General features: G+C 40.2%; 3 protein-coding genes across 3 annotated transcripts; 2 read left to right on the forward strand and 1 right to left on the reverse strand.

Annotated features, from left to right (window-relative positions):
* The first annotated feature begins 1,894 nt into the window (after window positions 1–1,894).
* Window positions 1,895–2,854, forward strand: LOC100482798 (olfactory receptor 7A17). The gene has a single exon (XM_034657185.1). It carries the CDS (start codon window positions 1,895–1,897, stop codon window positions 2,852–2,854), a length of 960 nt encoding a protein of 319 aa, XP_034513076.1.
* A 12,296-nt stretch (window positions 2,855–15,150) lies between these two features.
* LOC100483051 (olfactory receptor-like protein OLF4) lies at window positions 15,151–16,119 on the forward strand. The gene has a single exon (XM_002929860.4). It carries the CDS (start codon window positions 15,151–15,153, stop codon window positions 16,117–16,119), a length of 969 nt encoding a protein of 322 aa, XP_002929906.2.
* Window positions 16,120–21,352: 5,233 nt separating this feature from the next.
* On the reverse strand, window positions 21,353–22,186 carry LOC100483303 (olfactory receptor 7A10-like). The gene is made up of 2 exons (XM_034657187.1): window positions 21,835–22,186; window positions 21,353–21,549 (listed from the first exon to the last, which is right to left on the reverse strand). The coding sequence occupies exons 1-2, from the start codon at window positions 22,184–22,186 to the stop codon at window positions 21,353–21,355; spliced, it is 549 nt and encodes a 182-aa protein (XP_034513078.1).
* Window positions 22,187–27,797: the final 5,611 nt, after the last annotated feature.

Raw genomic sequence — 27,797 nt, forward strand, 5'->3', positions numbered from 1 at the left:
CAAGTAAAGTAAGAGAAGAGCCAGCCTCATCCATTTTTGGGACACATAAAAACAAGTGTGGTCAAATAAACAGGGCATAGGGACAGGAATGACTCTTAGATCAGGGGCCTGAGATGGACCTCATGATAAGACCAGCGAGCAGTTAGCATGGGCTCCCTGGAGTCTGATGTAACATCAGCACACACGCTGACAGCCTTTTCCCTCTGCAACATGGTCTTCTGACATACTCCTCATTCATACTGCTTTTCCCACATTAGCAGCCACTGGCCCTCTATTAAAACCATTTTTTTCTTTTACTGCAGTGGGCTCCATTTTTTTTTTCTGTTCACAGTAAACATGCCTTTTACATCAAGCATGTGTGCACATGCAAACACACAAATCCACGTGTATGTACATACACACACACACACAAACACGACTGAACAAAGAGAGTAACCATTCATAAACTAACATGAAGGAACTATGCTCAACTTTTTACATATATGGACTCAATCTGTCAACCAAATCAGGAGGATGGATACCACTATCTCCACTATTCTGGTGAGAATATTAACATTTTATTTTTTTTTTATTTTTTTATTATGTTCAATTAGCCAACGTATACTACATCATCAGTTTTTGATGTAGTGTTCCAAGATTCATTAGTTGCATATAACACCAGTTCATTTTAGAAAGAATTGGTTGTCTTTCCATATTCAAGCTTACAATGTGTGGTAGATCCAGGATTCAAAACTCATTCACTCATTCTAAAATTTTGCATTTAATACCATTTAAAAATGTCTTTCTCTATTTCATCTAGATAAATTACCACTATTTTGGTGCATTGTGTATTAACTTTTGTCAATTACGGAATTGTTCCTTTCCCTCATATTTCTAGTGGGTGTTCATACATTAAGATGTCTTGACACCATAAATATATCCCTCTTTTCTTTTTTGGAGAAATGGGTTTTTTGCTTTATTAGTTATTCTGAGCATCAAGGGGATATGCCTAGGGTTGGAATGTAGCCAGACTCAGGGAAGCTTTCTTGTCATCAAGATCTCTCAGAGACCACCTGGGCTTATTAGACCTTTCTCCCCACTCTTCCTTTTCTCTGTCTTCTTTTAGTTTTTTGTACTTCTCTAAATACAAGACAAATTGGTCATATAAAATGGGACATAAAGTTACATGTTCATGGGAGTCTTGTGAACTGGAATTTGGGTACTTTTATATATTCATTAGAGTAACGATAATTTGACATTGAGACCTGACCTAGCATCATTTCTTTCCTAATTATTGTAGCTGGGGGTGAGAAGAGCCTGGTAGTCACATGGCACCAGGACTCTGTAGTGTGCCAAAATGGGACTCTTGAAATACAGGCACCAGGATGTTAACCAACACTAGGAAATAAGGAAGGGATCCCTTTTTATTGACAGGATTCCTTGGACACAAATTAATGAAGTGCAAGGAGCACCATGTGAATGAAGGACTCCCTATGTGTCGAAGTCTCAGCTGTAGTGGGGAGGCCACCTCATTCCTCAACCTTCCCTGATACCACAGCTCATCACTCTCCCTCTCCCTCACCTCCTGACCACTCTGGCTCCTTTGGGGGTCCTGGATATCAAAAACAAGTGCTTTCCTCAGGGCATTTGCACTGGCTCTTTCTCCTGCAGGGTACACATTCGCAGATAACCGTGCGTCTCCTGTGCAGATTTTCCTAAGGTCTCTCTTCAAATATCATGTTGTTTTACATCTTCCTGAACTCCCAGTAAAGATAACACCTCATCCACTTTCTTTTACGCCTGCCTTTATTCCCAAATGTCATTGTAATTATAGCATTTCTGCCATGTTACTAATGGCTATTTGTGTAAAAATTAATCATTTCTTTTCCTGAATTCTAGCCATCACAAACACCACATGGGACCAGGCAATGATACCCACATTTCAGGATTTCTTCTTCTGGGATTATCAGAGGACCCAGAACTGCAGCCCCTCCTATTTGGGCTTTTCCTCTCCACGTACCTGATCACTGTGTTTGGAAACCTGCTCCTCATCCTGGCCGTCAGCTCTGACTCCCACCTCCACACCCCCATGTACTTCTTCCTGGCCAACCTGTCCTTTGTAGACATCTGTTTCACCTCCACCATCATCCCAAAGATGCTGTTGAATATACAAACACAGAGCAAAGTCATAACCTACCCAGGATGCATCAGCCAGATCTATTTTTCCACACTCTTTGCAGGCTGGGATGACTTTCTCCTGGCTGTGATGGCCTATGACCGGTTCGTGGCCATCTGTCACCCCCTGCACTACACAGTCATCATGAATCCCCAGCTCTGTGGACTGCTTGTTCTCATGTCCTGGATCATGAGCGTCCTGAATTCCTTATTACAGAGCTTAATGGTGTCATGGCTGTCCTTCTGTTCAGAGGTGGAAATCCCCCACTTCTTCTGTGAACTCCATCAGATGATCCAACTTGCCTGTTCTGACACCTTTGTTAATGACACAGTGATATATGTTTCAATTGTGCTGCTGGTTGGTGCTCCCCTTGCTGGGATCCTTTGTTCATACTCTAAGATTATATCCTCCATATGTGGGATCTCATCAGCTCAGGGCAAGTATAAAGCATTTTCCACCTGTGCATCTCACCTCTCAGTTGTCTCCTTATTTTATTGCACAGTCCTGGGAGTGTACCTTAGCTCTGCTGCTACCCAGAGCTCCCATGCAGGTGCAGTGGCCTCAGTAATGTACACAGTGGTCACACCCATGCTGAACCCCTTCATCTACAGCCTGAGGAACAGAGACATAAAAGGAGCTCTAATGAGAATCTTCAAGATGGAAGCTATAAAAGGGACAATTGTTCTGGTGGGAAAGTAGTGCCCTTGATTGCAGGGCTCAAAGCCATGTGTTCTGTATGGACAAATGTTTTTGTGACTTGTCCCACATAACAGACCACCTGGACCTGCATGTACACAGGCAGGCTGAGGAATGTTGTTTGTGAGACTCCTGCTGTGGGAATAACCTTGATAGCCTGGTCGATTAAAGTATACTATATGGGCTTCAGTTCAGAGCTGACCCTTCTGGTCTGGATGCCAAGAGCTACAAATCTTGTCTCATTCCCCCTCCTACTCCAGGCTGGGCTGGTCCCCGAAATGGAATCCAGGAGAGGAGGTAGGCACACATAGCCCAGGCTCTTTGAAAATATGGAAACATGATAACATGGAAATGCAGCTTGCTCCAAAATGCCTGTAGGGGAACAGATGTTTAATTTCAAACCCTATTATTTGCCCTGTCAATGTGGCCCTTATTGGGATGGTCAGTTGAAAGTCTCACCTTGGAGAAGGGTGCTCTGTCCAGGCCTCTCAATCAGGACTCCAGTCTGGCTGTTTCCAGGGCCTTCCCCAGCTGATGAGTTTGTATGTTGTAGGTACTGGTTTTAATGTAACTTTGCCTTATTCTCATTTATTGCCTACTGTTACCTTCATCTGTGGGTAGACTGCTTTCCTCTCCTCTCTCTGTTAGGTTTCTATAATAACAATAAAGTTTCCCTTCCTTTTCAAAACCAAAAAATGGCTGCTATAAATCTTTTGTGGAAAACATGATTCTTTGATCATTGTAAAATAGAATCTGCTCCTATGTATTTCTGGAAATTTCCGTTTCTTAGAATTCAAAATTTCAATTTCAGAAAACAACACAATTTCAGAAAACAGTGTTAACTAAGTTTTCTGCTGTATCTGATATGCATACAGTTTTTCCCTTGGTCCATTTTCATACGTTCCCACAGTTCTTCCCAGACTTGGATCAGAAATATTATATATATGAGAGAGAGAGGGAGAGAGTGTACACTTTCATTTTTATTTTATTTCATTTTAATTCCAGTATAATCAACATACAATGTTACACTAGTTTCAGGCATACAATATAGTGATTCAAAACTTATTTACATCACCCGGTACAGCACACTATACCCATTCATCCATCAATGAACATCTAGGTTGTTTCTGTGCCTTGACTCTTGTAATTAGGCTGCAATCAAATTGAAGTATGCATATCTTTTTTAATTTGTGTTTTTGTTTTCTTCAGATAAATGCTCAGAAGTGGAATTGTTAGATCCTATGGTATTTCTATTTTTAATGTTTCAAGGAAACTCCACACTGTTTTCCACAGTGGCTGCTCCAATTCACATCCCCACCAACTGTGCATGGGGTTCCCTTTTCTCCACATCCTCACCAACACTTGTTGTTTCTTGTCTTTTTGATACTGACCATTCCAAGAGGCATGAGGTGATATCTCATTGTGGTTCTGATTTGTGTTTCCCTATTGATTAGTGATGTTGAGCATCTTTTCATGACCTGTTGGCCATCTGTGCGTCTTCATTGTTAAAATGTCTATTCAGATTCTCTACCCGTCGTCTAATCAGATTGCTTGTTTGTTGCTATTGAGTTGCATGAGTACTTTATATATTTGGAATATTTCCCTTTATCAGATACATGATTTATAAATATTCCCTGCCATTCAGGAGGTTGCCTTTTCATTTTGTCATGGTTTCCTTTGCTGTGCAGAAGTAGAACCTGTTTATTTTTGCTTTTGTTCCCTTGCATTTGGTGTCAAATCCTAAGAATCATTGCCAAGACCAGTACATATTCTTCTAGGAGTTTTATGGCTTTGGATCATACATTCAAGTATTTAAACCGTTTTGAGTTAATTTTTGTCTATGTTATAAGATAGTGGTCCAGTTTCATTCTTTTGAATGTGACTCTCCAGTTCAAACAACACCATTTCTTTTAAGAGACTGTTCCATCTTTATCATACACTCTTGCCTTCTTTGTCATAAATTAATTAACCACATATCTGTGGGTTTATTTCTGGGCTCTCTATTCCTTTCCATTGATCTGTGTGTTTTTTATGCCAGTATCATGCTTTTTTGGTTACCGTACCTTTGTAATATAGTTTGAAATCAGGGCACATGATGCCTCCAGTTTTTCTATTCTTCCTCAAGATTATTTTGTCTATACGAGGTCTTCGTGATTCCATAAAAGTTGCAGGAGTGTTCTATTTCTATAAAAAACGCCATTGGAACTTTGAGAGGGATTTCACTGAATCCACAGATTGCTTTGGGTAGTATGGATATTTATTTAAGAGCATTAATTCTTCAGGTACCTGGGTGGCTCAGTCAGTTAAGTGTCTGCCTTCAGCTCAGGTCATGATTGCAAGGTCCTGGATCAAGTCCTGCATTGGGGTCCCAGCTCAGCAGGGAGTCTTTTTCTCCCTCTGCACCTCCCCCCCCACCCATGCTCTCTATCTTTCTCTTTCTCTCTGTCTCTCTTGCAAAAATAAATAAATAAAATCTTTTTAAAAAAGAATATTAATTTTTCTAATCAATGAGCATGGAATATTTTTCCATCTATTTATGTTATCTTCAATTTCTCTCAGCAATGTCCTATCATTTTCAGCGTACAGTTGTTTTGGCTCCTTGCTTAAATTTATTCTTAGGTATTTACTTATTGATGCCATTGTAAATGGGATTGTTTTCTTAATTTCTCTTTCTGATAGTTTCTTATTAGCATATAGAGTGGTGACCAATTTTTGTATATTGAAAACTTTCTATCCTGCTGAATTCATTGATTAGTTATATCAGATTTTTTTTCTTTTAAAAAATTCATTGAAATACAATGAAATGCAATAAACTGATTTAAAAGGCAAATTTTCTGGATTAAGTAATCATACAAAAATTAAGAGTACATACTGCATGAGTCCATTTATATATAATTCAAGAAAGTGAACACAAGCTTTAAAGCTTTGTTATATAATTGTAACAATGAAATCAACCTGAAACCTCTGTTTCTTTGCATCTAATTCACCTCTCTAAAAGCAAGGGAAACAAAAGCAAAAATAAACTATTGGGACTTGATCAAGATTAAAAGGTTCTGCATGGTAAAGGAAACAGTCAACAAAGCTAAAAGGCAAACTACTGAATGGGAGAAGGTATTTGCAAATGACATATCAGATAAAGGACTAGTATCCAAGATCTATAAAGAATTTATCAAACTCAACACCCAAAAAACAAATAATCCAGTCAAGAAATGGGCAGAAGACATGAACAGAAGTTTCTCCAAAGAAGACATATAAATGGCCAACAGACACATGAAAAAATGCTCAACATCACTAGTCATCAGGGAAATATAAATCAAAGCCACAATGAGATACCACCTTATACATTTCAGAATAGCTAAAATTAACAAGACAGGAAACAACAAATTTAGGCGAGGTAGTGGAGAAAGGGGAACCCTTTTCCCACACTGCTGGTGAGAATGCAAGTTGGTACAGCAACTCTGGAAAACAGTATGGAGGTTCCTCAGAAGGTTAAAAATAGAGCTACCCTATGACCCAGGATTTGCAGTACTGGGTATTTACCCCAAAGATACAGTTGTAGTGAAAAGAAGGGGCACCTGAACCCCAATGTTCATTGAAGCAATGTCCACAATAGCCAATCTGTGGAAAGACCTGAGACATCCTTGACAGATGAACAGATTAAGAAGAAGTGGTCCATATATATATATACAATGGAATATTACTCAGCCATCAGAAAGGATGAATACCCACTAATTGCATTGACATGGATGGAACTGGAGGAGATTATGCTAAGTGAAATAAGTCAAGCAGAGAAAGACAATTATATGGTTTCACTTATATGTGGAACATGGAATAGCAAGGAGGACCACAGGGAATGGGAGGGAAACTGAATGGAAGAAATCAGAGAGGAAGACAAACCATGAAAGACTCTGGACTCTGGGAAACAAACTGAAGGTTAAAGAGGGGAGGGGTGTGGGGAATGGGGTAGCCAGGTGATGGGTATTAAGGAGGGCACATGTTGTGATGAGCACTGGATGTTATATGCAACTAATGAATTGTTGAACACTACATCAAAAACTAATGATGTACTATATGCTGGCTAACTGAACATAATAAAAAATAAAATAAAATAATTTAAAAAGAATGCAGATATTTAGGGGCGCCTGGGTGGCACAGTGGTTAAGCGTCTGCCTTCGGCTCAGGGCGTGATCCCGGTGTTCTGGGATCGAGCCCCACATCAGGCTCTTCTGCAATGAGCCTGCTTCTTCCTCTCCCACTCCCCCTGCTTGTGTTCCCTCTCTCGCTGGCTGTCTCTATCTCTGTCGAATAAATAAATAAAATCTTTAAAAAAAAAAAAAAAAAAGAATGCAGATATTTAGACACAAAGACTTAAAGTAGAATGGGCAACCTTAATTTTAGTAATGAATTACTTTTTTTTTATCTTAATGCATGAAGGGCTCAAAGTCAGAATTTATATTTTTAAAAAAAAGAATTTATATTTAAATCTAAAGTCACAGGGCACCTGGCTGGCTCAGTCAGCAGAGCAAGCAACTCCTTTTTTTCTTTTTTTAAAGATTTTAAAGTAATCTCTGTACCCAACATGGGCTCAAACTCACAATCCTGAGATCAAGAGCCAGGCGCTCCACCCACTGAGCCAGCCAGGTAGCCCCAGCATGCAGCTCTTGCCCTCTGAGTCATGAGTTCAATCCCTACATTAGGCATAAATATTACTTTAAAAATCAATAAAAAGGGCACTTGTGTGACTCAGTCAGTTAAGGGTCTGACTCTTGATTTTGGCTCAGGGCATGTTCTCAGGGTCCTCGATTTGAGCACCTTGTCAGGCTCCATGCTCAGTGAGGAGTCTGCTTGAGGATTCTCTCTCCCTCTCCTTCTGCCCCTCCCCTCCCTCATGCATGTGCCTACTCTCTCACTCTCTTTCCAAAATAAATAAATAAATCTTTACTAAATAAATTGTTAATAAGTAAATAATAAATAAATAAGTCACATTCATATTTTAGCAATGGGGAATTCACTTTTTCCACTCTATTTCAACAGAAGCTCCAAACTGATTTTACTATTTTTTTTCTTCCAATTAAGGTTGGTTTTCAACATAAAATGCTCTTACCCAAGAGAAGAGAAATGAATTAATTGAGACATTAAATTCACTTTCCTCCAATTTTGTAGGATAAATGTCTATATAACATTCCTATTTCTGCTATGACAAATTACCACACTAGAGGCTTCACATCATTTGGGATGCCTGGGTGACTCAGTCAGTTAAGCATCTGCCTTTGGCTCAGGTCATGATCCCAGGGTCCTGGAATCCAGTCCCACATCAGGCTCTTTGCTCAGCGGGGAACCTGTTCTCACTCTGCCTGCCGCTCCCCCTACTTGTGCTCTCTCTCTCTCTCTTTCTGACAAATAAATAAAATCTTAAAAAAAAAAAGAAACTAATTCATGCTCTTACTGTTTTGAAGGTCAGAAGGCTGAATTAAGTGTTAGTGGGCTAAAATCAAGATGTCTGCAGGGCCTGATTCCTTCTGGATGTTCTAGGGAAGACTCTTCTTTCCTATTGCAGTTTCTAGTGACAACAATCATTCTTTGGCTCATTGTCTTTTCACCATCTTCAAAGCCAGTGACATGGCATCTTCAATCTCTCTCTGATCCAACTATTCTGCCTTCCTCTCTCACATTCAGAGGAGCATGGTGATTACATTAATTCAACCTCTATAATCTTGGCCAATTTTAGCTTAAAATCAGCATGGTGACTAACATAATATAATAAAAAAATTATTAAAATCAGATGATTAGTAGCTTATTTCATTTGCTACATTAACCTCCTTCTTCCTATAAAGAATAACATTCAAACATTCCTTGAATTAGAATTTGGACCAGTTAAGAAGGCTGATTCTGCCTATTGGAAAGTCTTTTTCAAAAGTATTTTATTTGGTGCCACTCAAGAGTCTTTATATAAAAGAAACAAACACAGAATTTATTACAGGCTCTACAATGACTGGATACAATTCTCATTCCAAATTTTAGGCAAACACGATATTTTTTGTGAAGAAGGGGGACAGGCTTGCTACTCAGAGAGTGATTCACAGACCATGACCGGCAGCACCGACATCACTCAGGAACTTGTTAGAAACACTGAACTCCTGGGCCCACCAGCACCTGCTAAAGCAGAATCTGCATTTGAGCCAGAATCCTGGGTGATTCACATGCACTTTGAAGTTAGAGAAGTGCTGGTCTAGAGTACATTTTCTCATGTTCTCAATCTGACCTTTGAGGCAGGGTCACTATCTGTGTTGGGAGCTGTCCTGCTCAGTGGAGGTGTTTAGCAGCATCCCTCAGACATCGCCAGATGTGCCCAGGGGAAGAGAACCACCTCTGCTTGGGACCACTGGCACAGAGATTGAAAACTGGGAGCATCCTGACAGAATTCAAGTAAATGTTTGAAGAACCCAGGGGACCCAGTCAAGACTGGGTCAGGAGAAAACATTCACTTCACCTGGCTTATCAGCCAGTCCCCTAGGAACAGAATTTCAATAGGAAAATTTTCCTTTCTGTCCACACTAGTGTCCCGCAGGGAAATCATGGGCCTACAGGTGGGAGGAACAGAGGGAAATGTGCCTAATGAGCAGACCGAACCAGCTGTAAATACTCCTCTGTTGCAGTCCCGCAGCACAGGCAACCTCGGGCTGGACAGGACCTGGTCATCTCTTGTGTGGTCCTAAGTTTGGATGGGGCACTGAAGTCTGACTCATTCCTGCTCTCTTGTCTGGGGACAGAGCTCCATCTTCCATCATCTACCAACCAGACAGGTATTTTGATTTCCATGTAGAGACCTTCCTCTCAGAGACCCCATCATGATGAGTTTTACTGCCCAGTAGGGACTGCAGGAGAAGGTCAAGAGAATGAAAGAGAACGGCTTCTATCTGAGGTCACCTGAGGGCCAGCGCAGCCCAGCCCAGAGCTGAGAGTTTGTTGTGCCTGTATGCTGGCTTACTTAAGAAATGTATTGATTGATTCATTTATGTATTTATGATGGTAAAAATAGAAGTGAATTTTGAATTCAGAAATGTGAGGTTCAACATAACAACTAAATGGTAAAAATGGAAACCCAATTAGATAAGGAATGGGAAGCATAAAAGTAGAACATAAGACCAAGGATATTTGCAATTATCCAGAGTGGAAACGTCAAGTATTAGCTGTGGAAGGATATACAGTGAAGTGAAGACATGTCTTTTCATGTTTAAGATGGAACATATTAGACTACATCTCCGTAGTGATGAGAAAAATCCGGACAAAAAAATTCTTGCTGGTATATCCTTGCAAAAGCGGTACGTGAAACAAACATATCACAGTACCTCCTCTCTCTTCAGTATTCAAATGAAATGTTTTACATGGATTATGTGAAAAAGGGTCTGCTAATGAGCTTCCTTTGCAATTACCTCGTTACATGTGAGCCTGAACAGGGTCTGGGTTAGCTCACCACCCACTTTCTCCGTTGAAAATTGTGGGTGTCCTCGGTGTTTGCAGAGTGGAGTATGATTGGTTTTATTCCTGTTTCTTATGTTCTTTCAGGGAAAGATTACTGTTTATTTTACCAATTTAGCTACTTGCCATTTCACTTTTTTATGTATGTGTAGATATATTTGTGCAGAATGTGAGAGTGTATAAATTCTGTGTGGTAAAGTCTGTGAAGTAGTCATAATAGATTCCATACGCTGCTTTTTCTAGTTTTTCTTTTTTTTTCCTTGAATAAGTGATCTGTCACCTTGATATTATTCACTTATTCACTTGTGAATACCAGCTTTCTAAAAAATGAAAGTGAATGTCCTTCTGCATACTTACTACTCACAAATCACCCTTTATACGTATTTTCAACTAGTGTTCACATCTCTGTATTCTTTATTGTTCCTTGTGGCCTTTATTATTGGATCTATTTGTAAAATAAAATGCCATCACGTCGAAGGGATTTTTTACTTTTTTTTTTTTTTAAAGATTTTATTTATTTATTTGACAGATATAGGGACAGCCAGCGAGAGAGGGAACACAAGCAGGGGGAGAGGAAGAGGCAGGCTCATAGCGGAGGAGCCTGATGTGGGGCTCGATCCCACAACGCCAGGATCACGCCCTGAGCCGAAGGCAGACGCCTAACCGCTGTGCCACCCAGGCGCCCCGGATTTTTTACTTTTGACCAAGAATCACCTTTACCTTCCATAAGCATACTTGTCCCATATCTCTTTATGTGACATGAAACTTTAGATATCGCTTTCTCTCCACCTTAAATGACTTTTTCAAATTCTTTATTCCCTAGGCCTTGACAACCTAATTTAGATTTGGATCCATGTCAATTTCATTAAATTCTTAATCTTTTAAATATTTTTGTTCAGAAGTTGGTTTTGGGTTCTCCTTCCATTTCATTTCAGACAGTTGTTTTGAGCCACTCTGCTTCGCCTAAGTACAGTTTCACTGTTCTTCTTTCAAAAGGCTCTGTCTCTTCTAAAACTATCCTGTGTTATATACACTTACACATTCACACCCTTTCAATTCGGATATATGAAAAGACACCTATGCAAATCATAAGTAACTTTTATGTTCTGGCACAATCTTTCTTTCTAGCTTTTCTCCCCCAGTCTTTCTGACTCAGGAATACCTTCTACAGTCCCCCAGTCAACCAGTGTAATGCTGATTCATGATTTCAACATTTACATGACATCTCATGGTGTGGCTGTGCCATTTACACTTCTGACGATCTATCATATCTTTTCCTTTTTAAATTATGATTATATCAATGCTACAAAATAGTTTTAAATAAATAAAACTATGTTTCATAACCAAAGGTTATTAGGTCCCCAGGGACATTGAGTAATGTTAGAAAACTTTTGGGCTGTCACACTGGGGAGGGGCGTGCGGAGGCCAGGGATGCTCTAACATCCTGTATGGACAGGACACAGACCACCACAGAGAAGTCTCTGGCCCAGAATGTCTGTAGTGCACAGACTGAGAAACCCTGAGTTAGAGCATATCTGTATTTTTTAAAAATATTTATTTTTTTAAGTAACCTCTACACCCAAAATGAGGCTTGAACTTACAGCCCCAAGCTCAAGAGCCCCATGCTCTACTGAATGAGCCAGCGAGATGTCCCCAAAACATCTGTATTTTAATATTTTAACTCTCTTCAGATCGTCCCCAAGGCACTATAACACTACACAATTCTGACAGCAAAATTAGAAAGATGGGTAATAAGGAGGGCACATATTGCATGGTACACTGGGTGTTATACGCAACTAATGAATCATCGAACTTTGCATGAAAAACCAGGGATGTACTGTATGGTGACTAACATAATATAATAAAAAATATTATTATAAAAAAAATAAAAATTAATCGGCAAAAAAAAAGAAAGTACACATTTGCTACTTGTTTAAAAATTCCAAACCCAATTAATGTGACAGCACTTTAAGTGTTTTTTCAGGGTGTTGGGTGTGAAAGAGATTCTTGTAGCGTTTTTAAACTGTTAATAAGCTTGAGCAAAGATTCCTATATTTCATCACCATGTACATTTGTCTATTATTATTATATGTCCACATATTATATGCCGATTTATCTATAATTATCAGCATTTCAAATAATTGTTATAAATCACAGTTTCTCTATTGACTTTTAGTGAGATATTTTGGTCATAAAATAGCATTAAATTTTGTTTAGTTAAATATATCTTCTTACTTCTGAGATTTTTGCCTTAATTATAATGCTTTGCCTGTGGGTTTCATGTGTAGGTTTCTGGATATGCATCTAAAATGGGATGGCTACTCTTACGCTGAGGGTTTACTCCTTCTGATTTTTGTGAGGTGTGTGAGACAAGCAGCCACTGCACTTCCTTCCATGTAGAAAGCATTTTGTGACAATTTCCATCGGTAATCCATTTTCCAACAAAACTGAATTGCAACTTTGCCATGTATTAAATCTACATATTTAATGAGCTCTAATTCCTGATTCATTCAACACTACCAAAAGAGCATCTGCTACATTCCAGAAATTTCTAAGAACTTTACTTGTTGTACCTTTCTAGTTCAAGGTGGTGGGGAATTTTAATATTCCTTCATGTTGGTTTTGTGCAATTACCGCTCCTGTAGACCCCTGTTTCAGTTAGTTCTCTGAACTACCCTCATTTTTGTTGAATAAAGTTACACTGAAACGGCTCCCCTTAACCTGGTTTTATCACCTCTCTCATTCTCTGTATTTCATAATGTCTCATTTTCTTTAATTTGTTTCTATATAAGTGCATATACATCCACACCCATAAAGAAAAACATGAACAGCACAAGTGAAGTCCTTGCTTTCTTTGGTCCTTACATCACAGTAACAGACAAGAGTGCAGTGAGATACATGTGAGCACAAGATACTGTCCTCAGATAAGTCACATCAAGTGTATTCAGAGTAAGAGGACAGATTGCCATGAGGTGTGCAGGATTTTCTAGAGTCAGTGAAGGCTTGTGCATTTTGGGAAAGGAACAGAACCATAGCAGTTGTGCTCATTGGACTTGTCAAGAATGTGACTAAAACCCATAGGGTAAGAATGACAAATAAACACAAAAAAGATGTCCCGTAAGAAAAGTGATAAAGGGACTCACCTTATCCTCTATTGGACCAAATAAAAACCAACTGATCAAATAAATATGGAATAGGCACAGAAAAAACAAGTCATCTGCTATCTGGTAATAAAAACACCCAGATTTTGTGAAGTGTTGGTTTATTCTTTTTACTCATTTTTCTTTTGTGATATTCAATCTGTAAGGTGTTTCACACCAAGAAGATCTCGCTGCTTTGTGCTGTGGACAAATTTAATTTTGCTCTTTTATTATTTTTGCTGGGTATAAATGAGATGTAACCAGGACCTGATGTCACTACCACCAAAGCAGCTTTCCTTCCTTGCAGTCTGTCAGGAAAACTGAGCTTGTTAAATCATTTTACTCTTTAAGTCCATCCCATTTCTCCCTCTCCCCCTCCTTTATTGAACACAATTATTTATGTTTCTTTACACACAGGTCAGAAAGTAGCCACTCCAAAATGTAACCCCAAGATGATTTGTCCCTGGGAAGCTATAAATAGGAATTTCTGGGTCTTATTTCTACATTCCTAAAGGGAAAGGTAATTTGATGTGTATGCATTCACATCCTAAACACTGTGTTGGGGCAGGCATGGGGGAGATGAGAAGGACATAGAATAACAAACAACAGGAGGACATGATGTGCTGTGCTGTGAATGTGAGTGGGTGTGTGTGTGTGTGTGTGCGCACATGTGCATGGGCACCTTGATGAGTGAGAGCAGTCCTCAGAGCAGGAATAAATGGGATCTTCTGTTACAAGGTGGCCATTATAATACACAGGCCAAACTTCATCAATAGATGATACTAAGGAAGGGTGTCAATGGACAGGACGCTATTGCAACCAGATCATAAAGTGCAAGAGGCACATAGTGTGGACGAGGAAGTCGCTGTGTCTTGAAATTTAAGCAGCTATGAGGCCACAGGGTTCTCCAAAATTCACTGCGACCACCTTTCCTCACTCTCCCTCTTGCCCATTCCCCTCAACACACTGGCTCCCTTCTGAGCCTTAATTTTCTGACAGAAACACTTTCTTAAAGTCTTTGCACTGACAGTTCCCTCTGCCAGGAAGACCTCCCATCTTCCACCCTTTTTTCCTTGAGGTCTCTATTCAAATGTTACCTTCTTAGTCAGTCTTGACTGAACACCCAACATAACACCCATACACTTTCTCCTACAAACTGCTTCCATTTTCTTCATAGCATCTGTCACCATCTCACAATTATTTAATTTTTATATCTGCTTCTATCCCATCACAATCATTGAATTGTAGAAACTTTTGCTTTTCAGCACCCTCTACTTTATGACTAGGAATTTCCAAGACATGGTCAACACTCCATATATTCCTCAAGTTCATGAAATGATTTCTTAATAAAACTATACAATACCTGAACTTTCAGAAAAATCTAATGTTGGGAAGGAAATTCATAACCAGAGAGGAAGTGGGGATCATCTCAAGGGGCCCAAATCCATTCAAAAATATTGCAATTAGTTTCTTATTTTTTATTATTATTATGTTATGTTAGTCACCATACAGTACATCAATAGTTTTTGATGTAGTGTTCCATGATTCATTGTTTGTGTTGTATGTAATTGGTTTCTTGACTAGAAAATATAAATTGTTGCATTTCCACAACGTGACCAGTGACTATGTGTGAAAATTAGTCATGTTATTTTCCCCTATAGTGGTAGTCACCTCCACCACATGGACCCAGGAAATGATACCGGAAATTCAGAGTTTCAGCTTCTGGGATTTTCAGAGAAACCAGAACTGCAGCCCCTCATTTTTGGGCTTTTCCTCTCCATGTACCTGATCACTGTGTTTGGAAACCTGCTCCTCATCCTGGCCGTCAGCTCTGACTCCCACCTCCACACCCCCATGTACTTCTTCCTGGCCAACCTGTCCTTTGCAGACATCTGTTTCACCTCCACCACCGTCCCCAAGATGCTGTGGAACATCCAGACTCAGAGCAAAGTGATCACTTACGAAAGTTGCCTCAGCCAGATGTATTTTTTCATACTCTTTTCAGGATTAGATGTCTTTCTCCTGACTGTGATGGCTTATGACCGCTTTGTGGCCATCTGTCACCCCCTGCACTACACGGTCATCATGAACCCCTGGCTTTGTGGACTGATGGTTCTGGTGTCCTGGATCCTGAGTGCCTTGCATTCCTTATTACAAACTTCTATGGTGTTGCAGCTGTCCTTCTGCACAGTCTTGGAAATCTCCCACTTTTTCTGTGAACTCAATCAGATGATCCAACTCTCCTGTTCTGATACCTTTCTTAATAACATGGTGATGTATTTTGGAGCTTTGTTGCTGGGTGGTGGTCCCTTCATTGGGATCCTTTACTCTTACTCTAAAATAGTTTCTTGCATACGTGGAATCTCAACAGCTCAGGGCAAGTATAAAGCATTTTCCACCTGTGCATCTCACCTCTCCGTTGTCTCCTTATTTTATTGTACAAGCCTAGGAGTGTACCTTAGCTCTGCTGCTACCCAGAGCTCCCACGCAAGTGCAGTAGCCTCGGTGATATACACGGTGGTCACGCCCATGCTGAACCCCTTCATCTACAGCCTGAGGAACAGAGACATAAAGAGGGCTCTGATGAGATTCTCTGAGATGACAGCTCTAAAAGAGCCAATTGTCCTGGGGCTAAAGAGGTGCCCATGATTGCAGAGCTCAAAGCATGAGCTAAATATTGAGATTCCTTGTTCAGATTGTGGAAGTGGGACATACCTCATCCGTTTTTTTTTTTTACTAGAATTTTTATTCTTTTATCTCACCCTCTCTGTATAATTTATATAATTTGCTTTATTAACTTTTGTGATATCTCTGATATCCTAGAGATTTTCCCTATGTCATTTTCCTACTTTCTCAATGTTATTCCTAACCTTGGATATGAAATATTTGGGCATTCTCACTTATTTCATAAGATTACATGTATCTGCTATGAAAAATTTCCTTTCAAATGAAATATATCATAGTCAGTATTTTTTTTTGATTTACTGAATACTATTCCTATGGAAAATCTACTCTTAGGCAAAACAGCTATTTACTTAAATTTTAAACAGAGAAAAATCTGAGACCACTGTGCTTCCCTTTTGTGAACATCATTCCTTTGTGTATCACTACCTTAACTGTTCTTCCTGAGAATGCAGACTTTGACATACTGGTGGTTATTGCTAATCATGGGATTTTTCTACACATTAGGATCCTGTCCTCTTACACAGCTTGTGTCTACCATGCTTACCATAGTCACTTGCAAAAAAAAAAAAAAAAAAAAACGAAAAAGAAAATGATAATAATATGCACGTCTCCAAGTGGAATCTACACAGAAAGACAAATATGGATAAAATAGAGTGACATAATATGGCCTTAGAATCAAACTTGTTTTTAAGGATGATTAAGCCAAATATTAAAGCATACATTTATTGTCATGCAAAATAAATTATTTTCTGTCTTCTGGTTGAAATTTTCCAGTACCACACACAAACATGTTTCCTTCCACTTCTCTAAATGGAATATCTCCTACTCTTTGAAATTTTGCCATAACCACTGAAGGGTCAGTGAATGAACAATTTCAGTATCATCCATTATGCAATCATTCTCACAAGCACAGGGTGACTCACCAGCAAGCTTGGATTCTTGTCGAACTTTTCCATGTTGCCTCAAAGGGGCCTCAATGGACACATTTTTTTTAACACAGTTACATGAGATAAACGTGAAGAACAGAATAATCATGAATGTTATCATCAATTATTTTTTAAAAAGCCTACAATAAAAAGAATCAGTTTATTAAAAATGCCTTCAGTTCTGCATAATTTGCTTGTTATATCAGCTGTTGCTGCATACAAAGCACCCTAAAATAAAATGGCTTAATGTAGCATCATTATTATCGAAGAGGATTGTAGGGAGGGAGTTGTTCTGATCTCTGCAGGGCTCCTCAAGAGTCCTTAGTAAGGTAAAAATCTTTACATTGTTTCTAAGGCTGATCCAGGAGGTGTGTGGCTGTAGTGCTCTTCCATCTTGAACCAATTTATGTCATTTTACTCCTTTTATATATTTAGGCTAATATAGTTTACAAGAAAAAATGAGTTTATCAAATATGAATTGCCTTAATTTCACTATTTTAATATCAACATGTGAGCCAGTGCTTTTTCATAGTTGAAAAAGAGATCTCGGGGCACCTGGGTGGCTCAGCCATTAAACGTCTGCCTTTGGCTCAGGGCATGATCCCGGAGTCCTGGGACTGAGCCCCACAATAGGCTCCTCTGCTGGGAGCCTGCTTCTTCCTCTCCCACTCCCCCTTCCTGTGTTCCCTCTCTCGCTGGCTGTCTCTCTCTGTCAAATAAATAAATAAAATCTTAAAAAAAAGTAAAGAAAAGAAAGAAAAGGGAAATCTCCCACCCCATTTGGTGTGACTCAGCTAACTGTGCTCCAGGTCTGACCCTGAGTTATATACTGCTAGAATTTTTAATTTCTAATTATTTTATTGGAGCATTATTACTTGTGATAAACTGTACATATGTAAAGTGTGCAACTTCAGGAATTGAAGGAGTCATCCAGCAACTGCACTACTGGGTATTTACTCCAAAGATACAGATGTAGTGAAAAGAAGGGCCATATGAACCCCAATGTTCACAGCAGTAATGTCCACAATAGCCAAACTCTACAAGGAGCTGAAATGCCCTTCAACAGATGAATGGATAAAGAAGATGTGGTCCGTATATACAATGGAATATTACTCAGGCATCAGAAAGGATGAATACCCACTAATTGGATGGAACTGGAGGGGATGATGCTAAGTGAAATAACTCAAGCAGAGAAAGACAATTATCATATGGCTTCACTTATATGTGGAACATAAGAAATAGCATGGAAGGCATTAGGAGAAGGAAGGGGAAAAGGAAGGGGGGAAATCAGAGGGGGATATGAACCATGAGAGACTCTGGACTCTGGGAAACAAAACTGAGGGTCTCAGAGGGGAGGGGCAGGGAGTGCGGGACTGGGATAGGCCGGTGATGGGTACTAAGGAGGGCATGTGTTGCATGGAGCACTGGGTGTTTTACACAAACAATGAATCATGGAACACTACATCAAAAATTAATGATGTACTGTATGGTGACTAACATAACACAATAAAAAATTATTATAAAAAATAATATTTCTTTCAAACAAACACACTCATATGCATGCATGTACGTGTACAAGACTCATAATTATAATTCATCATAACCTACCTACTATGTTGAAAGATAGCTTGAGAGAAATTTGGAGGGTAAAGAAATGAAAAGAATGAATGTTTGCATTCACATGAAATACTAAGAATGGAGAAATTTAGACAAAAAATCCAGAATAGAATACCTGGCCTTAATTTTAACAATGCATCGCTTCTCCTATCTTAAAGTACAGAGGCCTCAAAGACAGAACCGCATTTACATTTATGCAAAGAGAACTTCCCTGTACCACCTAACAGGGCTGAGTATCTCTAAAATGACTATTTTTTTTTCCACTTAAGGTAGGGTTTTAACACAAAGTGCCCTTACCCAAGGATAAATGAATGGAGAGGCTTACACTCAGTTTCTTAGATACCACCTTACACCAGTTAGAATGGCCAAATATAACAAGACAGGAAACAACAAGTGTTGGTGAAGTTGTGGAGAAAGGGGACTCCTCCTACACTGGGAACGCAAGCTGGTACAGCCACTCTGGAAAACAGTACGGAGGTTCCTCAAGAAGTTAAAAATAAAGCTACCTATGACCCAGTGATTGCACTCCTGGGTATTTACCCCAAAGATACAGATGTAGTGAAGAGAAGGGCTGTATGCATCCCAATGTTCATAGCAGCAATGTCCACAATAGCTAAATTGTGGAAGGAGCAGAGATCCCCTTCAACAGATGACTGGATTAAGAAGATGTGGTCCATATATACAATGGAATATTACTCAGCCATTAGAAAGAATGATTACCCAACATTTGCAGCAACATGGACGGGACTGGAGGAGATTATGCTGAGTGAAATAAGTCAAACAGAGAAAGAAAATTATCATATGGTTTCACTCATTTATGGAACATAAGAAATAGCAGGGAGATCGGTCGGAGTGGGAAGGGAAGAATGAAGGGGGGGAATGAACCACGAAAGACTATGGACTCTGGGAAACAAACAGAGAGCTTCAGAGGGGAGGGGGGTAGGGGATTGGGATAGCCCGGTGATGGGTATTAAGGAGGGCACATATTGCATGGAGCACTGGGTGTTATACCCAAGAAATGAATCATGGAACACTACATCAAAACCTAAGGATGTACTGTATGGTGATTAACATAACCTAATGAAAAATTAAAATTAAAAAAAATTAAAAAAAAAACCTAGAAAAAAAATTTAAAAATATATCCTAAATATATAAAGAACTTAAACAAGTAAACACCAAAAAATTAATAATTCAATTTAAAAGGGGCCAGAAAATATGAACAGACATTTCCTCAAAGAAGACATACAGATGGTCAACAGACACATGAAAAGATGCTCAACAAGACTCATCAGGGAAATGCAAATGAAAATCACAATGACATATCACCTCACCCCTGTCAGAATGGCTAAAATTAACCACACAGAAAACAACAGTTGTTGGCGAGATATGGACAACCTCTTGCATTGTTGATGGGAATGCAACCTGGCGCAGCCACTGAGAAAACAGTGTGGAGGTTCCTCAAAAAATTAAAAGTAGAACTCCCCTGTGATCCAGTAATCACACTACTAGGTGTTTACCCAAGAGGATGCATCCTCATGTTTGCAGTTGTCTCAGACACTAAGCACATACAAGGTCAATCTATTTATTCAAATTTGTCTTTTTATTTAGACTCCGCTGGAGATATACATTTGCTAATAAGCGTTTGCCAGTGGCTGTGGTAGGCATTCTGGACACCTAGGTGAATGATAGAGTAAAACAAGGAGACTATTTATGAAGCACAGGAGCATGTTGACGGACAAAGTGCCTGACATGAAGCTTTTGATTTCTGAGGCATCCATTTCAAGGACAAACATATTGAATAAACATATTGTCAGGTGTGGGACACTATTTCTAGTTAAGCACTGAGGCTGCCTCCAGGCATGAAGCACCTCTTCAGAAAGCCCTGGGTAACCTCAATACTGACACATGTGTGACCCTGCTTTCCCCTTCGGTTCCAGAATATAGCTCATATATTTTAAACTGGTCAATAAAGAGTGAAATGGGCAACTTGTAGCTACTCTTCCCATGGATTCCAATAAAGGCAGGACCCCCAGTTGTGGGCTTTTTCTCACTCACTCTAAATCTCTGCCCCCCTCCAGACCTTTCTGCCTCTAACCTCCAGGACCTGTGAGGAATAAACCTGGCTTTGTTAGAGTCTCTGATGGGTGCTGCTGAGGCCTGTCTTGCAGTCACAATGAGAACCCAAGGGCTGGTGCAGCCACAGCAGAGGCTCCGGTCAGGGAAGCATCTGTGGGAATGTCCACAGCACAGGGGTGGAGGGGTGCCCGGGCTTTCCTAACCTGAGCATCCCTGTCAGGAGCCTGAGACTTAACCAGAGCAGTGTTAGAGTCCACATGATCAGGAAGAGGAGTGAAGGTGGTGATGTAAAATGATTGAAAGACTCGGGGCACCTGGGTGGCTTTCTTGGTTGACCATCAGACTCTTGATTTCAGATCAGGTCAGAATCTCAGGGCTCTGGATCAAGTCACACCTCAGGCTGCACACTCAGCAGGAAGTATGCTTGAGGATTCTCTCCCCACTCATGCTCTCTCAGAAAAACAAATAGAAGGAGCAGATGCTACTTCCACAACCTGATCTAAAAATAGCAGTCCCTGGCTCTGAGGCTGTGAGACCAACAATCACAGGTACTTCTTCAGGCCCACAATGACTGGCCCTCACATCACTGGAACCCAAAAGATTCTTTTCAGAGCCCCCTTTATGTCTCTGTTCCTCAGGCTGTAGATGAAGGGGTTCAGCATGGGCGTGACCACCGTGTACATCACCGAGGCCACTGCACTTGCGTGGGAGCTCTGGGTAGCAGCAGAGCTCAGGTATACTCCTAGGGCTGTACAATAAAATAAGGAGACAACGGAGAGGTGAGATGCACAGGTGGAAAAAGCTTTATACTTGCCCTGAGCTGATGAAATTCCATGTATGGAGGAAACAATCTTAGAGTAAGAGTAAATGATGCCAGCTAGGGGAAAACCAGCCAGCAGGACAGCTGCAAAATGCATCAACATGTCATTAAGAAAGGCATCTGAACAGGCAAGTTGGACCACCTGATTGATTTCACAGAAAAAGTGGGAGATTTGCACCTCTCTACAGAAGGACAGCAACAACACCATTAAGCTTTGTAATAAAGAATTCAGGGTACTCATCACCCAGGACACCAGAACCAAAAGGACACAGTAGGTTGGATTCATGATGACCGTGTAGTGTAGGGGGTGACAGATGGCCACAAACCGGTCATAGGCCATCACAGCCAGGAGAAAGTCATCTAATCCAGCAAATAGTAAGAAAAAGAATATCTGTGTGATGCAGCCGTCATAGGTTATGACTTTGCTCTGAGTCTGGATGTTCCACAGCATCTTGGGGACAGTGGTGGAGGTGAAACAGATGTCTACAAAGGACAGGTTGGCCAGGAAGAAGTACATGGGGGTGTGGAGGTGGGAGTCAGAGCTGACGGCCAGGATGAGGAGCAGGTTTCCATATACAGTGATCAGGTACATGGAGAGGAAAAGCCCAAATATCTGGGGTTGCAGTTCTGGGTCCTCTGATAATCCCAGAAGGTGAAACTCTGAAATTTGTGTATCATTTCCTGGTTCCATGTGGTGGAGGTGACTAGCAGGAAACAAAAAATAACATGACTAATTTTCTCAATAATGAACATTACAAATATCACTGAAGTTCTACAATCTTTGTTTTGCAATCACAAAGTCAATATCCCTCATTTTTGTATGGAACTTGTCCCCTCTCCATACTCCTTATGCCAGCTCTGCATGAGAATGGACATCCCACACTTGGCCTTTTTCCCAAGTACTCATGTATTCCATACTTTTAATGAGAAATTTTGTCACACATTTGAGGAATAAATTTGGGTACTGACTGACCTCCAGGCAAAGAGTATAGGTGTCAGGAAACAAGTGTCTTCATAGTTCACTAATGGAGAAGATAAGCAGATAAAAGGTCAGAGAGAATATCAGAAGATGGCAGGTGCTCTGAAGAAAAATCTGGTAAAAAGGAGAGTGAATGAGGTGTTATTTTTTTATTGGTTTCTCAGGTAGACCAGCACACATTTATACAGAGGCCTCCAGGAGGAGATAGCAGGAGACACAAAGTTATCCAGGGAAGTGTGTGCCCATCAGAGAGAACAATCAGTGCAAAGACACTGAGAAAAGACTTGGTTTTTTTTAATTAATTTTTAAAATTTGAGTGTGGTCCCTGGTAGACTGAGAGTGCCCTGGGCATTTATACATTCTCCTGCCCTTTAGCCCCAGAAATAGTTTGGATGGGAACAGTACGAATAAATACATATTGCACAAAGGAAGGAGAGAATCTGCTCACAGAAGTTGTCAGTGATAAGAAAGGGAACAGAAGCAGGGAGTTACTAGCACAGGAATGGAGGCTGTGAGAGGAATGTTTTCCATATTCTGAGATTAGGACCATTTGTGGGTCAGACGGGTTTGTAAGAATGAAATAATGAATCATGGAACACTACATCAAAAACTAAGAATATATTGTATGGTAACTCACATAACATCATAAAAAATTATTATTCAAAAAATCCTATTTAAAGAAAAATTCAAATCAGTAAAAAAAAAGAGAGAGAGAGAGAGAGAGTGAGAATAAATAAGCCACAATAGAAAATATCAGAGTGCATTGTATACAGTCGGGGGCATACCAAATCATTTTGTGCTTTTCCTCCTTGAGCTGTATGTGTACATGAATGCCCATGAGCAAGTGTTTATTTCTGTGTTTGCCTGTGTACACATGCTTGATCAAGTGTAAAAGGTATGTTTTCCTCTGGGATATAGTCAAAACTTTCTTATCCATGGCACTGAATGCAATAATAGTTTTTTTAAGATTTTGTTTATTCATTAGAGAGAGAGATCACAGAAGGAGAGTGAGAGGGAGAAGACTCCCCACTGAGCAGGGAGCCCAATGCAGGACTTGATCTCAGGACTCTGGAATCGTGACCTGAGTTGAAGGCAGATGCTTAACAACTGAGCCATCCAGGTGCCCAAATGCAAGAAAAGATTTAACAGAAGGTCACTACCTGCTGATGAGGGAAAAGTAATACGAAAAAAGAGCCTATTGGAAAAGCCAGGTTGCAGAGACAGTGGGAAGCCCCTGTGGGTGCTAGGGTTCCTCCAGATTAAGGGACCACTAACTGACTATAGGTTTACTACCCCGTTTCACTTCATTACAATATCCACATTGGGGCCTTCATCTGGTTTTTATTCCATATTTATCCCTATGTATTTCACGACCCTGGTCCTCATATGACTGAGTAATAGATGATTCTTCCCCTTCTCTCATGATTCTTTGTGGCATCTTTTCTCTGAAATTCCTCCAATTTGGGTTTCAATCTCTTTTTTAAACAAGATTTATTAATTTTTAGAGAAAGAGAGAGCAAGTGAGAATGAACAGGAGGGGCAGAGGGTAAAGTTGAGAGAATCTCAAATCAGACAAACCAGATTTTAAATCAAAGACTGTAGTAAGAGATGTAGAGAGACACTATATCATACTTAAAGGGTCAATCCAACAAGAGGATTAAACAATTGTAGATATTTGTGCCCCCAATGTGGGAGCAGCCAATTATATAAAGCAATTAATAACCAAAGTAAAGAAACACATGGCTAATAATACATTAATAGTAGGGGACTTCAACACCCTACTCACAGTAATGGACAGATCATCTAAGCAGAGCATCAACAAAGAAAAGGGGTTTTGAATGACACACAGGGCAAAATGGACTCACAGATATATACAGATTATCCCATCCTAAATCAACAGACTACTCATTCTTCTTGAGTGCACATGGAGATTTCTCCAAATTAGATCACATACTGGGTCACAAATCAGGTCTCAACTGATACCAAAATATTGAGATTATTCCCAGCATAGTGTCAGACCACAATGCTTTGAAACTGGAACTCAATCACAAGAGGAAATTTGTTTTTGTTTTGTTTTGTTTTTATAATTTTTATTTTTTTATATTAGTCACCATACAGTACATCCCCAGTTTTTGATGCAATGTCCCATGATTCATTTTTTGTGTATAACACCCAGTGCACCATGCAATATGTGCCCTCCTTAATACCCATCACCAGCCTATCCCAATCCCCCACCCTCCTCCCCTCTGACAAGAGGAAATTTGGAAGGAATTCAAACACTTGGAGGTTAAAGAGCATCCTACTAAAGAATGAATGGGTATTAAGGAGGCACATGTTGTCATGAGCAGTGGGTGTCACATGCAACTAATGAATCATTGGACACTACAACAAAAACTAATGATGTACTATATGTTGGCTAAATGAACATAATAAAAAAAAGAATGAATGTGTCAACCAGAAAATTAAAGAAAGATTTTTAAAAATTCATAGAAGCTAATGAGAATGAAAACACAACTGTTTAAAACCTTTGGGATACAGCAAAAGTGGCCCTGAGAGGGAAGCACATTACAATACATGTCTATCTCAAAAAATTAGAAAAATCTCCAATACACAAGCTAACCATACACCTAAAGGAGCTGGGGGGTGGGGGGACAGCAAATAAAGCCTAAACCAAGCAGAGAAGAGAAATAATAAAGATAAGAGCAGAAATCAATGAAATAGAAACCAGAAGAGCGCTAGAACAGACCAATGAAACTAGAAGGCTGGTTCTTTGAAAGAATTAATAAAATTGATAAACCACGAAGGAGGGAGGCAAGATAGAGGAAGAGTAGGGGACCTCATTTCATCTGGTACCTTGAATTTAGGTGGATATCTATCAAACCATTCTGAATACCCACAAATTCAGCCTGAGACTTAAGAAAATATATCTGGAATGCTGCAAGCAGAAAATGACTTCTTTTTACAAATTAGGAGGTGTGGAGACCTGAATCTGCAGGGAGATATCAGAAGATAAATGGAGAGTGAGGAGCCTCCATAAGCTGGCTACTGGAAAGTGACATAAGATCAGAGGGCAAAATCTGAACCCTTATAAATCTACTCCAGTGAAAGACATGGCTTTCTGAAAGGGGCTCAGGGGATGAAAAGAGCAGAATTCTAGGTGGTTCCTTGTGGTCTCAGGATCCCAGGAGACACAGAAAGAAGAGATGCCTGAAACCATACAGCACCCTAGCAATGGAGCCAGGACACTGGTTATGGTCAGCAAGCCCTCAAGGTACTCTCAGCTCTGGTCACCATAAACCAGGAGTCGGGCTGGTAGGGAGACCACGCTTTGCCTGAGCACCCTGAAAAAGACTAGAATGTGTGGGCCATTTACCATCCCCTGGGAGGGATGAAACAACTGGACAAATGATTGGGCAACAGCTATCAGGGCAGTGGTGGCCCTGCAAAGGACAGTAGGATAGCACCCACCTGTGACCTGGGAACAACAGAACAAGGTGTATGTGCAAGCCCACAACCACTCACAGTCACAAAGACACAAAGTGGATTGATGCTCACGGGTCCCAGGGGATTGCAGTGGGCATGAACTGTGGTGTCTGTAGAGTTGGGTGCACTCAGAAGCAGAGAGAGTTTGACCCAGAGGGTTTATTGAAAAGGGAGGTCTGCGATCCAATAACCCTCAGTCTTTCCTATAGTTAAGAATCCAAGTTTGGATCTTTCTAATAAATACAGAATATGCTCCAATGTACCCCATCTTAAAAATATTTTTTAAATGCCCTCAAGGCTCTGCACCTGCCTTCATACCTAGTAGTCAGTCTATTTTTATAATCCCCTTTACTGCAAATCTCCTTGGAACTGTACACATTTTCCTAAAGAGAATGCCCCCCATTCCTACTTTAGTCTCATCCAACTGAACTTCTATTCCCACCACTTAATTATCTACAGTAATCCTTATTGCCAAGTTCATAGACATTTCTTTTTTTAATATATGAAATAAATTCACACTAAATTAATGAGTTCACCACACCAACAAACATAATGATCACTTGGCTCCAGGCTAGGCTGGATAGGTGGTCAGGTGACCTCAAGTAAAATCTTTCTGCTCATTCTCTCTGAACCTTTCCTGAAATACCTGCTGAGATCTGAGACTCACAAGGATGGGGTCTCTGAGACAAAGGTCTCTATGAGGATGTCTGAATTCCCCCCCGGATTGGTGATGATGGAGACTGAAGCTCTGTTTCCAGACAGGACAGCAGGAAGGACTGAATCATGAGTCCACCAGCTAGACTTTGGAACCCAAACACAAAACCATGTCTTCTCCAGCTCAAGGTTGAACATGCCCAGTGGCTGTAGCAGATGAGATATTTACAGCTCCTTATGTTTGCTGCTTCTGTTCCCTAACCCTGCTCATTAAACACTTTCCCATTATTACTCCAACCCCTGAGCACATCTCCCCGTGGGAACTTATCTGGACAGAATGGAGTTTTTTCCTGTAGATTTTCTGTTCCCAAGAGACCAGGTTAGAATTTAGGTGCATCCAATGTTTATTGCTCCTCTCTGAACTTGCCTAGCTTCCAGAGCTCTAACACTGAAACTTCCACAGCCCTGAGTGAAAGTTATTTTCCAAATCGAAGACTGAAGAACCTGTCTTGACCATGCCCCTTGGGTCTCCACAACATTGACTTATGGTGGGCACACAACTCCTGATAGCTCTAGAAAATTGCTCTTCCTTCTTCAAAAAGCAAAAGTGTGTTCCTTTCCTATGAAACCATGGGTACAACAATCCTTGGATTCATAATTCTTCTGAGAAATCAATAGGAGTTTAGTGTTTTTAATACAGGTTTAAAGTTGACATTTAGCCCTTCACTTTTAAAACATTTGGTATGATAACAGACCTATTTAGGGGCACCTGGGTGGCACAGTCGTTAGGCATCGGCCTTCGGCTCAGGGCGTGATCCTGGCATTATGGGATCAAGCCCCACATCAGGCTCCTCCGCTATGAGCCTTCTTCTTCCTCTCCCACTCCCCCTGTTTGTGTTCCCTCTCTCGCTGGCTGTCTCTATCTCTGTCAAATAAATAAATAAATATATAAATAAATAAATAAATCTTTAAAAAAAAATAAGAGATCTATTGAGACTTTTAGTGCACCATGGGCAGATCTCAGAATCTTATATGGATTGTCTCATTTATTTTTTCAAAAGCCATTCTATGAGGACCATAAAACAAT

The sequence above is a fragment of the Ailuropoda melanoleuca genome, chromosome 4 (genome assembly GCF_002007445.2).
Source record: "Ailuropoda melanoleuca isolate Jingjing chromosome 4, ASM200744v2, whole genome shotgun sequence".
Lineage (NCBI taxonomy): Eukaryota > Metazoa > Chordata > Mammalia > Carnivora > Ursidae > Ailuropoda > Ailuropoda melanoleuca.